Source organism: Ipomoea triloba, chromosome 5 (genome assembly GCF_003576645.1).
Source record: "Ipomoea triloba cultivar NCNSP0323 chromosome 5, ASM357664v1".
Lineage (NCBI taxonomy): Eukaryota > Viridiplantae > Streptophyta > Magnoliopsida > Solanales > Convolvulaceae > Ipomoea > Ipomoea triloba.
In genome coordinates, this window is record NC_044920.1 from 30915248 (window position 1) to 30929026 (window position 13779).

The 13779-nt window shown below is 38.2% G+C and overlaps 3 protein-coding genes across 3 annotated transcripts; 2 read left to right on the forward strand and 1 right to left on the reverse strand.

The window, feature by feature from the left end:
• The first annotated feature begins 1299 nt into the window (after window positions 1-1299).
• Window positions 1300-3369, forward strand: LOC116020970. Its single transcript, XM_031261550.1, has one exon. The coding sequence runs from the start codon at window positions 1781-1783 to the stop codon at window positions 2927-2929; it is 1149 nt and encodes a 382-aa protein (XP_031117410.1). The 5' UTR covers window positions 1300-1780; the 3' UTR covers window positions 2930-3369.
• A 1171-nt stretch (window positions 3370-4540) lies between these two features.
• On the reverse strand, window positions 4541-7272 carry LOC116020624 (WPP domain-interacting protein 2-like). The gene is made up of 2 exons (XM_031261096.1): window positions 5823-7272; window positions 4541-5381 (listed from the first exon to the last, which is right to left on the reverse strand). Exons 1-2 carry the CDS (start codon window positions 6829-6831, stop codon window positions 4759-4761), a joined length of 1632 nt encoding a protein of 543 aa, XP_031116956.1. The 5' UTR covers window positions 6832-7272; the 3' UTR covers window positions 4541-4758.
• Window positions 7273-8496: 1224 nt separating this feature from the next.
• LOC116020939 lies at window positions 8497-12361 on the forward strand. Its single transcript, XM_031261512.1, has 3 exons — window positions 8497-8602; window positions 9022-9143; window positions 9399-12361. The coding sequence occupies exon 3, from the start codon at window positions 9526-9528 to the stop codon at window positions 12313-12315; it is 2790 nt and encodes a 929-aa protein (XP_031117372.1). The 5' UTR covers window positions 8497-8602; window positions 9022-9143; window positions 9399-9525; the 3' UTR covers window positions 12316-12361.
• Window positions 12362-13779: the final 1418 nt, after the last annotated feature.

Genomic DNA, 13779 nt, shown 5'->3' on the forward strand with positions numbered 1-13779 from the left:
GGGATTTTATAATTAAAAAGGAAGGAAATTGTTTTAGGGATTTGGTAAGAGGTTACGTTGAAGAATGGCAACAGTTATATAAGGCATACGCCATAAATCTGGGTTGTTACCTTGTTGGTTCAATCCAGTCTAGGGGCACAAATGGAAATAAATTAATTAGATCGTCAAAACCGCGTGGAAACATGTTTATTAAGGTAATTAATCATCCTCATTGAACCCAAAATCAATTCTCGTGTTTTACCCTAAAAATATCTTTGATAGGACAACGTTGGATGATTGGATCCGCCATGGGAGAGGAGTTTATGCTGTGCATGTACACAATATTTTTTTTGCGTGATGAAGCAAGGTGCTCATTGAATAAATTCCGCTCATGTGTAATAGTTCACGACATGTTGAGAAGAAAATTATTCTTTTTTTTTTTTTTACACGGCATGGTTGTCCATATTTTTTTTTTTTATGTATATACCTAAAAATCTTGTAGTATATATTTGTATGTATATACACTGCTATATATAATAATCTTGCATTATTATTTGTTACATTTGGATGGAAGCTAAGTAATGAGATTTAAACCTAGATTTATTACTATTTGATCGTAGAGGGGCCCGACCTAATAATCAAGAATTGCTTGTATTATAGGTCAATACCTTTGCAATTTGCCTCTCCTGTGTAGTTTGTGCAGTGAGTTATGGACAATCTTAAGCCATGGTAGGACTTCTCTTATCACCAACAAAATAAAATAAGAAAAGAATACATGTATAACATTAAAAGTTGTAATGAGATAGAGGTCTATTTTGCTATAATTACATGGAGTTGTAATTCAATTATATTATAAAATTTTCAATCAAATCTTTTTATGTATAAAGCAGATAGGTTGTGATCTTGAAAACTTAATTACAAAGAGAGATTTTAACCATAGAGGATCACAAAATTTGAGTACCTAACTGACCAAAAATAAATAAATAAATATCTTTATTCCATATATATATGTGTTTTATTTGCATACATTTTTCCTTGGAGACTTTAACCTTGACTAAGCTACTAACCAATTTTTCGTCAAACTGTTGCAAACAAGTTGTCGATTATATTTGTATGATGATGATGATTATATTAAATAATATAAGTTTTAAATAATATATGTTGGTTTAATAAACAAGTCTAACTTATACTAAAGATTTTAACCCCCTAGTGGCAAGAGAGTGTAGTAAAGCTCTCATATTATTTGTGCAATTTTGAGCTTCGTGGAATTGAATAATTTGGAAAGAATTTAAAGAGAGAAAAAAGAGGCAAAGCAAAGAGTGGAGTGAATTACGAAAGATCAGTTACGAATAGCAGCGAAAGAAAAACTCTTCAATTCATTCCAATCTCTCTCTCTCTCTCTCTCTATCTCTCTCCCTCCTTATCATCTTTTCTCTTCTTCTTCTTCAGTTATAATCTCCTCCGATCCATGCTACTCCTAATCCTAATCCCATTTTTATTTTTCTTCTTTGACAATTCTTCCTCCTTTCTTGCTTCCCCTACCCTACCTAGCTAGCTCTCTCTTTACAATTCTCTAATTATAATTATATTTTTCCGTCTTTATTTTAGCTGAGATGATGGCAAGATTATATATATATGAGACTAGAAACCGCCGTCTTTACATACATATGCATAATAATCTTGTATCCTAGGATGTTTTGTTCATAAAGTTGGGAGCTTTGAACGATCCAGGTGTTGGAATTACTGGCAAAGTTTTTCTAGCTTAGTGATAGATTGATCAGCTGTCGGATCGTATGTTTCAATGGTGGAAGAGTTAGAGGATCAGCTGAGTATAAAGCTCAAGAATGTTCCCAGGGAGGAAGAAGAAGAAGAAGAAGAGGGGTATGGGGTTTTTTTTGGTGAGAGAGAGAAGAAAAAGAAGATTACTCGGATCTGCCATGTCTGTAACAAAGGGTTTAGCTCAGGGAAAGCTTTGGGGGGTCATATGAGGATTCATGGCCAGCTGTACAAGAAGCGTAAAGAAGATGCGGCTTTCCAATTAGAAGAAGAAGAAGAAGAAGAAGAGGAAGATGAATATGAATATTGTTATGATGACAACGAAGAAGAAGATGATGAACGTGTGGAGAAGAAGGGGAGGGAGAGGTTTATGAAGAAGATGAAAATGGTGGTTCCTGTTTGTTTAATATGCGGAAAGGATTTTCAGTCGATGAAATCGCTTTATGGGCACATGAGATCTCACCCGAGGGATTGGAAAGGGATTCATCCCCCGGCGGCGGCGGCGGAGAATCCCGTGGTGGATTTAAAGAAGGCTTTGAAGTGTCGTTGGTCGGTGACGGCAAAAAGAGGCCGGAAAGTGGTTAGCGGCGGCGGCGGGGATCAGACTTCCAGCTTGTCGGAGGACACGGAGGAGGAACAGCTGCGGGACGCTGCTCACGAGCTCATGATGTTAGCTCACGGCGGCGGGTCGCGCCGTCACGACCAGGAACTCGACAGCAAATCTCTGTCGTACGAGGTTATGACTAAGAATGTACGAGGAAAAGCAAAGGCGCCGGAAAATCAAGAATCAAAGAAGAAATCTATGATTTCTGGATATAGAGAAACCAGGGCGGATGAGAAGACGAGGAAAAAGAGGATGAAGCTGATAAAGTTGAAAGATTTGGAGTCTGTTCATCACAATGCTACCTCCACTATTGATCATGATAATCGGACTCCGGCGGCGGCGGAAAAGTACAAGTGCAGCGAGTGTGACAAATGGTTCAGAACCCACCAAGCTTTGGGGGGCCATAAGTCAAGCCACAACAAATTATGCAAGATGGTCATTCAAAACTCCATAGATGACGATCCCTTAATGCCATCAAACCAAGTCACAAATTCCTCCGGTGAACTCAGCCACCACAACCACCAAATTCTCGATTTTGATCTCAATGAAGTGCCCGAGACGACGGAGTAGGAAAATGAAGCCACAGATTATGGGTATGCTTGAATTTCTTGACTGACTTTAGTGATGAGGTGAAAATTTTCCAGTTTTTACTGAACTGACGATGAGTAGCAGATTGAATTTACTGATGATGATGATGTTAAATTTTGTGGGGGGAATTGAAAATGCATGTGGTTAGGTTGCATGTCTAAGGAACCATCGTGGTTTTGGCTCTTCTCAACTTTTTCTTCTATTGATCACAGCTCAAAGCTAGCAGTAAGGGATTCTTGTCCTTTTGTGCTTCAATTTCTTCACGGAAACCATGGTTGTCCAACAAGTTTGCTGTGGGGAAACAACCCAAAATGCTTTAATTTTTCTTTTGTTTTTGTCGTCTGCCTTTAATTTGTACCCAAGGATTGTGCATCATCATCATCATATCAAATGTTTTAATAATTTTGTCCATCTTCTAACCATTTCTTCAAAATCTTTCTTCATAAATTTTTAAAAAATAGTCTTACTATATATGCTGGTTCGAGCTAAAGAGCCTCATTAGGTGACTCGTTGGGCTTTAGTATGTTAAGAAAGTATATATGGACATATACTACATGTAATATGGTCAATAGTACTCAAAATATATGCTGGTTCGAACCCTATAAAATAACCTAGCATTTTAGAGAACCAATGAGATAATGTGTTCTTAGTTTATTTGTGAGGTAGGTAGAAATTTTTGAGAACTTTTGATGATAGTGAGGGGAAAGGGGAGGGGATTATGAAATTAAAATAGCAAAAGTCAAGACCCCATTGGGATTATGACCTTTAAGCTTTCCTTGCAAGTATCAATCTTGGAGTTGTATCATCATTAACATTATAATATATATGTGTGAAAAGTGTTACAAGTAGTGAACAACAACATTTGAGATTACAGCCTTTTAAAAGCTCATCATCAATTCCACATATACAAACAAAAGGTGTCATCCATACATAGATTAGATAAGTATCTTCCAACCCATCTTTTAAAAAGAATATAAAAGCACCTTTCACCCCCCACTTCATCCCTAACAAATTAAATACTTCTTTTTTCCTTTCAATGAATTCTCACTTCTACCTAGATGTATGTTGCACTCAATTCACTAGACCAAGTCAAGATATATGTAACATGACTACATGAGCAACACTCTTGCAATTGCAATGCCTTTAATATAAAGGAACTACGTAAGGACTAAATTGAGTACAAAAAATCGAGTAAAATCACTATAGTCGAAAACTGTATTGGGTATTAAAATTTAATTTCGTGGTTTAGGCTAGTTTGATGATAGTTAAAAAAGGTTGGTGAAAGGTGTCTCAAACTGTACAAGGTTGGCACATCCTCGTGAACACATGAAAGCAACAGGAAACACCTTGTATCACTTACTTTTTGACTTTACATACATAACCTCTCCTAACTTCTTCTTCTCTCTAAATGGTATTCAAACTTGCATAACTCCTACATAGATTCATACTTATCCTCGTGAAAAACAGTTCTACACATGCATTTGAATACTTTAAGTTCTATTACTCAATTATTAGTGAAACATTCATGAGATAAACCAGACAACCGGTTGTCTAGGTTATTACTCGTAGCTAATCGTTCCAAACAAAGAATGCTAATACAAAACTCTCAGAAAGAGTTGAATTTGAAACCTTGTGATTACCAAGTCAACTATCCGCCTCACTGCCTCAACAATGATATGGAGAATATGGATAAGTATACAAAGTACAATGAGGTGATACCAAGATTATATTGGAAAGAAACTAAGTAAGGTTTGAGATGCATTTAGGATGTTAAATTACAAAAACGACTCGAAAACCTTGCTTCCTCAAAATTATGTAGGTACAACGGGAGTAAGGTGATGGGGAGACAACTGAAAGATGAACAGTCCAACGACGAGAACTAGTAGTATCAGCTGTGAACAGAAGCAGAAAGTGTGTTTAAAGACGCTTTTCTGTAGTTTTAGAGTGTCATCAGCAGTACTGACCATGCTTTTGCAGTAGTTCTCCAACTTCTCTGCTTCCTTCTTCAGCATTGCAGCCTTCTGTTCTGCATCTCCGAGTTTGTTCACTATTTGATCTGAAGCTAGAGCCTTTTGTTGTTCTAAGAGAGTGATTTGATCAGCTGCTGCAGCTTTTGACACCAAGAACTCAACTTCAGTTTCAATTTTCTGTTTAAAGAGGGTTTCAAGCTCGGTTTCTATGTCTACGGTGGACTGCTTTGCAGTCTGTCTCTCCCCCATCCTTGGCCCGTTGCTTATAATGGACTCGAGCTCATTCACTTTAGCTTCCTTTAACGTAAGCATTGATGTTGCCTCCTCAAGCTTGCTTTCGGTAAGTTTCAGAACCTGTTTCTGGTTAATCACCTCGTTTTCCAAGGAATCAAAAGAATCTTGCATGCCATTAACTGATTCCGACTGCTCAGCTTCTTTTGCTATTTCTTTGAACTTTTGAACCTCTGCATAAAGATAAAAGCTCTTTCGACTAAATTATTTCCAGTCAATTTTGTCAGGCAAAAAGGGGAATGGAATGCAAACATCTATTCTGGTCAAACAGAACTTATAGCCACAGAGATCTCTGAGATCAATCCAAATTTCAATAAAATCAGACAAGAAAGATTTCAGCTGTGCTTAGAACTGACTATAAAATCCTCTAAGCTTAAAGCTAACAGCAATTTGTACTGACATTCATGAATACAAGTCTTCTTAATTCCAAATTGTACTGACAAACAAGCAATAACCACAACAATTGCTCCTTATGGTTTGTTATAATTATATTAACCAGATAGTTATCATGGTATCTTTTGTAAAAATGTATAACTATAAAATCAAAAGCTGAAACGTAAAAATAAGGAAGGTAATAAATACACATTATTAATCAACATAAAGGGAAGACCCACCCCTTTCCAGTGCTTCCTGGGCAGCTTGGAGTGTGAAGATAGATTCGATCACAGGATCACGATCCGTTGAAGTGCCGTGGTTCTCACTTTTCTCATCTTTTGCCTCCCAAGATGACTCGGCAGATAGACCATCCTGCAATACATCTTCAAACTGTCCGCTATTCCCATCATTATAACTAGCTTGAAGGTCATCATCGCCAACTTTTCCTTCACATTCCTTATCTTCATCATCTCTATTTTCTCCATCAGAATCCAATGGCCTCTCTCCTTTTGTCCCGTTACTTTTCAGGCTACTAGTGCCCTCCTGCATAAAGACAAAGTTGGAGCTTCTTGAGTCAGATTCCATGCTGGAATGAGAGTTTTCCTTGTCAATTTTAACCCTTTCTCCTCTAGGCTTCTTACTAGATTCTGTCCAATCCTTGCTCTGCTGGCTCAAATTCACCAAGTTCCTATTACCTGCATATTCCACTGCGGGTTTCTTATTCCTCGGGTTTGAAGCACTAGCTGCAGTTGAAGACTTACTACTCTCATCCTCACTATTCTCCAAGTCTGCCCCAGCCAAAAAAGCAGAACCATGAACAGCCACTGAATTGCCATTCAAACCCGAATTCCTCACAAATTCACTGCTCTGTTGCGAGGCTCCAGCAGAAAAACGCACAGCTTTTGCAGAATTCTTACTCGAACTCGACAAATCCCGCTTCACAAACAACTTACTAGTATCTATATTCCTATCCCCATCCTTCTTTACTTCCTCCCTATTGATCCTCCTCCATTTCTTCTTCAGTCCATACCCTTTTGGTGTAGGTGAAGGCATCAATTTCACTGCCACCGCCTCCTCAGTAACTTCAGCTCCCTTCCCCTTATCCTCCATTGATTCATCATCACAATTCCCATAAGCTCCCACTTTGTCTGCATCAATACTACCACCCAATTTCTCAGAATTTGAATTGCTAACCGTTTCACTAACCTCCACCGCTCCAGTTGCTGAACACTCACCTTCCAACTCCATCTCTACGATAATGCTAACACTTTGAGCTCGAAATGACGGATACCAGAATTCACACTCAGATCAAGATCGAAAACTACCAACTATCATTCCAGCTGAGGCTACTCTCCAAATCCTCCAAAGTTTTTTTCTTTTTTTAAATAAAAACATTTGAAATCGAAATCGCACCCAAATTACACTGAATTTCTCTTAGCAGCTTCGCATTTAATTCGCGAGAAAATAATCAAATAACTAAATACTACGTAATACGCAACTGAAATCAACAATTAGCGTACCTTTTGCTCCATAACTAAGGCGTCGACGACGAAAATATGGATGAACGAAAGCCCTAGCTGCACTGTGGATTTGGAGAATAATAGCCACGAAATTACATACAGAAAAATACTAAAATAACAAGAAAAGTAGAAAACAACGATTTATTTCATGAAATATTCTTTCATTTTTTCTGATAAATAAAATAAAATAAAAGAAGAAGATCGTAAAATAATGTTGATTTAAGATATGAGCCCTCCGTACAGTATTCATTGGAACAAGGAAAGAAGAGCCACGTGGGAGATGTGCTGATGATCTGGATACCCACATGACGTGTCGTGTCTGGTGGTGACTCGGTGAGTTAAAGGGTCGGGTCGATGTTTCGGTGGTGGGCTTGGGCTTGGGCCGACAGCTTCCATTTTCATTTGTCTTAAAAGGTTGTTCTTTTTTTCCCTTAATAAAAAAAAAAAGGTTGTTTTTAAAAATAGTAATTAATTTCTCTGCGAAAAAGTGTAACAATAAAATACAAAGCCCAATTAAAAAAGTGTTGCAGCTCTCCTAAGCACATGCAGCCAGGATGCAAGGGTGGGTGTTAGATTAAAAGAATACATGATGACATAATGAGCCATTAATTAAGGTGTAAAGGTGATTAATGGACCATTAATTTAAGATATGAATAAAATTTAATGAGAAAGGAAATACATGGGTCCAAAGGGATTATATTGATTATAGTCTCCAAGCTCTGAATCATATCATTTTCCAGCTTAAACACAATCATCATATGAATCAGGAAGACATAATGAAAGACGGAAGCTTTTGGCAATAAACATAATACAGAACATGCGAAAAATCCTTAATCATGATATGACAGAACATGGCAAATCCTTGATTAGTTCATTATAGAATGCACAATAATACCAACTCTCCTCTCGGTCCAACATGTACATCAGATCGATCTTCTTAGTACGATTTATGTTTTTTCTTTAATGTAATTTGTGAATTGTTTTATTACACATAAACGAAATTTATCTGATACACATGCTTAAATAATGACTATATACTGATTTTATGCAATTTTTTTTCTTGAGAAACACATTCTTGATAAGTTTGGACAAACAAACATTTAAACTCAATGTCTAAATGTTGCCTAGGCTTGGTCCTACAGGAAGTACTAGTGCACTAATAGATGAAAGTACTGCATCACACTCTTGTCCAGAAACTTGCTAGAGGAAGTTAATCATAAATGTGTTTAAATGTGAATCTCAAATTCTCTAAATAATTTATCTGATTAATCAGTTGAATTGTAAATCAACGTACTAACAATTTCGTTCATAAGATTTGAACTCGAAACGTTATTTAAAGGGTGTCAAGGAAATAATATAGCTCACTCTTTTAAATCAAATCAAGATGCAAGAAGAAAAAGGGAATCTGTGCAGAGGATTCAAAATCAATCAATTATTAATAGATTCAGTCATCAGTTGGACTGGTCTGTGGTCTTGCTCCAATTCCCATAGCAAAATGTGTCAGATTCCTCCCTCCCCCCCTCCGTATACATTAATATTAAAAATTTAAATGCCATTTCAAATCTAAATCCTGCAAAAGTTTAAACCTTAAACCTGGTTTTATTTTATGTTTAAATCTGAGTTTAATTAAAATGGTGCAGCTGCAACTTACTGGCCATTAACAATTTGCTCTCCCCAATGCCCTTTTTCTCTGACCAGGCTTTGGCTTGTGTGAGGACTGAGGAGAGAAAATTGAGAAGATTATAACACATAAAACAAAAAGAAATGGCCTAAAACCAAGACAAAATGAAAAAAGATTAAAATATGAGCATAGATAAATGCACCATTTACTATCTGTAACTTCTTTTTAAGCTATTGTTTAATACTTTCCATGTTCAAATCTATCCTCACAGATCTTTCCATGTTCCCATCTGTACAGCTTCTTCAATTCATGAATGAGATAGAGAGAGAGAGAGAGAGAAGGTTTCTTGTTCAGGGCAAGCAGATTTGCAGCAAATGATGGTTCTTCTTTTTGGGGTTTCCTAATGAAATAAGGTCCAGGTAAAATTAAAGGACTTTGATCAGTCAACTGTTTTTTACTTTTTTACACTTCCCTCCTGGACTGCTTCATCAATGTTCTATGCTACTTTTGTTTCACTTTTATCATAATCAAAGAAAGTTGTCTCTTGTGGGATAGATTTACTGTTCTTCTTCTTCTTCTTCCATTTTTGAATACTGAACTATAATGTGAAGCCCTGTCACATCTTTTTCTCTGTTCAAACCGCATTGACTGTTGCATTCATTAAATTTCTGCAGCTAAAAGTTCCCAGTTTTGCTGCTTACAATCTTGGTCAAAAATCAGTGATGTAATAATGTCTGTCATGGCTGCTGCTTTGTTCACTGCAAGTTTAAATTGAGGTTTTAGGAGTTTCAGAGTTTATTCATGGCGGAAGAAGCTAAACAAATCCCTGCCGTTGATCCCAAGTCCCTCACCATCAAGATTGTTTCTTCTTCTCCGCCGGATTCTTGTCTGCCGTCTCCGCCGTCTTCTGCATTTGTTTCAGCGTTACAGTCGCCGTACATTTCTCCCAGGGCGACTCTACCCGAAAATCCCGCTCCCTCGCCGCCGGTATCCTCGTACTGTGGGTCCCAGTCCGATGATGTTCCGAGCACCTCGTACAGCACTCCACCGCCGGAAAGATGCGATTTTTCCGACGACCCAATGCTCAAGATTGTCACGGTGTCGGGACCCGACACTGATCCTCGGATTTCCTTCTCGTTTCCGGTCCCCCGGATTTCGTTCGCCAAAGGCTCCGTCTCGCCGGCGGCCAACGCCAAACTCCGGAGCTGCGACGTGTACATAGGATACCACGGGGAAAACCCGAATTTGGGGCGGTTCTGTAAATGGCTAAAATCGGAGCTTGAGCTTCAAGGAATCGCAGGTTTTGTAGCAGACCGAGCAAAATACAGCGATAATCAGAGCCACGAAATCGCCGATCGCGTTATTTGTTCAGTCACGTTCGGCATTGTTATCGTCACTAATCACAGCCTCTTTAACCATACAACGGTCGAAGAACTAAGATTCTTCGCGCAGAAAAAGAATTTAATCCCTTTGTTCTTCGGCACAGACGCCACTGAAATCTCAACCCTAACCCTCGCAAACCCAGAAAACAAGAAATGCAAAGAAGCATTGGATGCAGTGTTAAAGTGCCACGAATATAAGCTGGAAGCCAAGGAAGGGAATTGGAGAAGCTGTGTATCAAAAGCAGCAGGGATTTTGAGGGCAAAGCTTGGGAGGAGAAGTGTTGCAGAGAAGATGAACCCAGAAGGATTAGAGGAGCTGCCATTTCCAAGAAACAAACATTTTGTGGGAAGGGAGAAAGAAATCATGGAGATTGAAGCAGCTTTCTTTGGGTCTGGGGATTCTTTTGAGCAAGAAAATGGGCAATCTGAAGGACTTGCAGATGACGAGAGCGAAATCGATGGAGGCAGAGGGAAATACATTAATCTGGAAGTTGGAAGGTGTAACAATGGAGAGACTTGGGTGGAGAGAAATTCAGTGAAAAGGTCCAAATACAAGAAATCAAAAAGCTGCAAAGATAGGAGCTTTGGCAGCAGTGTTGTATGCATAAGTGGATTACCAGGTGGGGGAAAAACTGAGCTTGCATTGGAATTTGCTTACAGATATTGGCAGAGATACAAAATGGTTTTGTGGGTTGGAGGGGAAGCAAGGTACTTTAGGCAAAATATACTGAACTTATCAGTGAATTTAGGGTTAGATGTGAGTGCAGATGCAGAGAAGGAAAGAGGGAGGATAAGAAGCTTTGATGAACAGGAATCCGAAGCATTCAAGAGAGTTAAAAGGGAGATATTCAGAGACATGCCTTATCTGCTGATTATTGATAATATTGAGACCGAAAACGAATGGTGGGAAGGGAAAGACCTTCATGATTTAATCCCAAGCAACACCGGTGGCACTCATGTGATCATCACAACGAGGATTTCGCGGGTGATGAACATGGATCCACTGCAGCTTCATCCGTTGCCTGTATCTGATGCAACGGCTTTGATCCACGGGAGACACAAAAGGCAGTATCCGGTTGGAGAGGAAGAATTCGTCAACAAATTCAACGAGAGGCTTAGGAGCTTGAGTTTCGGGCTGTCAGTCGTTGGATCCCTTCTCACCGAGCTTGCAATTCCCCCTTCTGTTCTGTTTGAAGCTGTGAACCAGGTCCCTCTTGAAGACACTCACTCTAATCTCACCATTGCTGAGGAACAGTTCTGCAGAAGCAACCCTTTTCTGATGAAAACGCTCGCGTTTTCATCAGCTGTTTTGCAGCAAAGCAAGAACCTTTTTGCTTCAAGAATGCTCCAGGTTGGGGCATGGCTAGCCCCCACACCTATCTCAGTTAATATACTAGCTGCAGCTGCAAACAAAATACCTGATTCTGGGAACAGGCTGAGGAAATGGACCAAATGTATGAAACTTGGTTTGTTTTGTTGCCTAGGAAACCAGACATGGAAGAGTGAAGAAGAAGCAGCTTTTCTGCTAGTCAAATTGGGTTTGGCCAGGAAATCCAACAGACAACCAGGATGTTGGATTCAGTTACATCCTATTACTCAGGTTTTTGCAAAAAGAAAAGATGGATTAGGATTAGGATTAGGATTAGCTGCAGCCAAAGCCACAGTCCAAGGAGTAAGAAGAATGGGGAATCCACACACAGATTCAGACCATTTCTGGGCTACTGCTTTCCTCGTATTCGGGTTCAAATCAGAACCCCCGAACGTCCAACTAAACGCCACAGAAATGCTCCTCTTCATCCGAAAAACAGCACTCCCATTAGCCATCAACGCCTTCACAACCTTCTCGAGATGCAACTCCGCCTTGGAGCTCCTCAAAGTGTGCACAAACGTGCTCGAAGAAGTGGAGAAGTCATTCGTGTCGCAGATTCAGGATTGGCACCACGCGTCGCTCTGCTGGAAGAAGACGGCGCTGCTGCAATCCAACCAGAGAGTCGACGAATACGTGTGGCAAGAGGTGACGCTGCTGAAAGCCACACTGCTCGAAACCAGAGCGAAGCTGCTGTTGAGAGGCGGCCATTTCGACAGCGGGGAGGAGCTCTGCAGAACCTGCATTAGTATCAGGACAGTGATGCTTGGCCACAACCATGCTCACACATTAGCTGCTCAACAAACACTGGCAAAATTAGTAAGAATGAGGAGTAAAATATGATGTTTTTTTTTTCCAATTCTCTTTGAAGACAACTTGAGGTAGCTCAATTTTGTTCACACTGATTCTAACATTGTCACTTGTCAGTTCAAGTAACATATAAAGATCATCAACTTACACTTCTTTTCCCAGAATATATCCAATTCACAATATAAAATCTTGACAGAAAAGTGAGCTGCAAACTCTTTTAAAATCAAAGTTTGAATCTTTAAACTCATTTATGATTTAACATTCAAAGTTTGAATCTTTAAACTCATTTAACATTAAAAGTTTGAATCTTTAAACTCATTTGACATTAAAAGTTTGGATCTTTAAACTCATTTAACATTCAAAGTTTGAATCTTTAATCTCATTTAACATTAAAAGATTGAATCTTTAAACTCATTTAACATTCAAAGTTTGAATCTTTAAACTCATTTAACATCAAAGTTTGAATCTTTAAACAATCCCCAACAAAAAAAGCATTTCAAAACTCCTCAATAGCTTCCAGCAACTAATCACCAAATTTCACACAGAAAAACCAGAAGATACTGATGATAAGCACATGACTACACATTCATCAAGATTAGACAACTTTATAAAAAATCCCAAAAGAATGACTAAGGTTGTCCAATCAAAATCTAACTTTTATTAATGGTTTTCGTTTGCATGAATCCTTGAAATTTTGAAATATGTTGATGGCGATACTGATCTGACGTGGTTAATGCTGCATGTACATGTGAAGAAAGATGAATGCATGCGTGGGTAAATCCTGTCCACATACTCAACGAGATGTGACTAATTATTTGTGCATTTAAAGGCATAATAATGGTGGTGGGTAGAAATTAGTGGATAACGTGCTTCATGCTGGTGTTATAAGTACGGTAATATTGGAAAACCCAAATACGGTTAAACAGCTAACTTGATAATCACAGAGTTTTAAGTTTGATTCTTTATATAATTATTTATTAACTTTATTAGCTTGAACCAATTAACTATAAAATAACTTACACTAATTTATTATCTTGTAATTTTTTTCTGAGCAGGATTACAATATGGACTTTTTCGTAAATCAAATTACGGTAATATTAGTACCAAGAAAGGGCATTTGTTGAGAATTAAGATGATGATTACGAGTGAAGAATTATTCTATAATGCAAACAAAAGCTTCCCATTATTTTCAGACCTGCCATTAAGTAGGTCCAAAGCGCAGCGCACATATGACTTCTCGCATTACTTTTATATCATAATCACTTTGCTTTTATCTATATATATGGGTCGAGTACAATGAAGAAGGATTATTTTAATAATTAAAGAAATAATTATAATTAAAAAATTTTGAAATTATTAAGCTTTACATGAAAAGGATTGATCTATATCTCACATTCTCACTTGTAAATTATCTAACTTGTGCTATATTCAGGCATTCTATTTGTGCTTTTGTTCTATGTTTGTCTATGATTAGTAAGCACTTAAATTGATAACTTG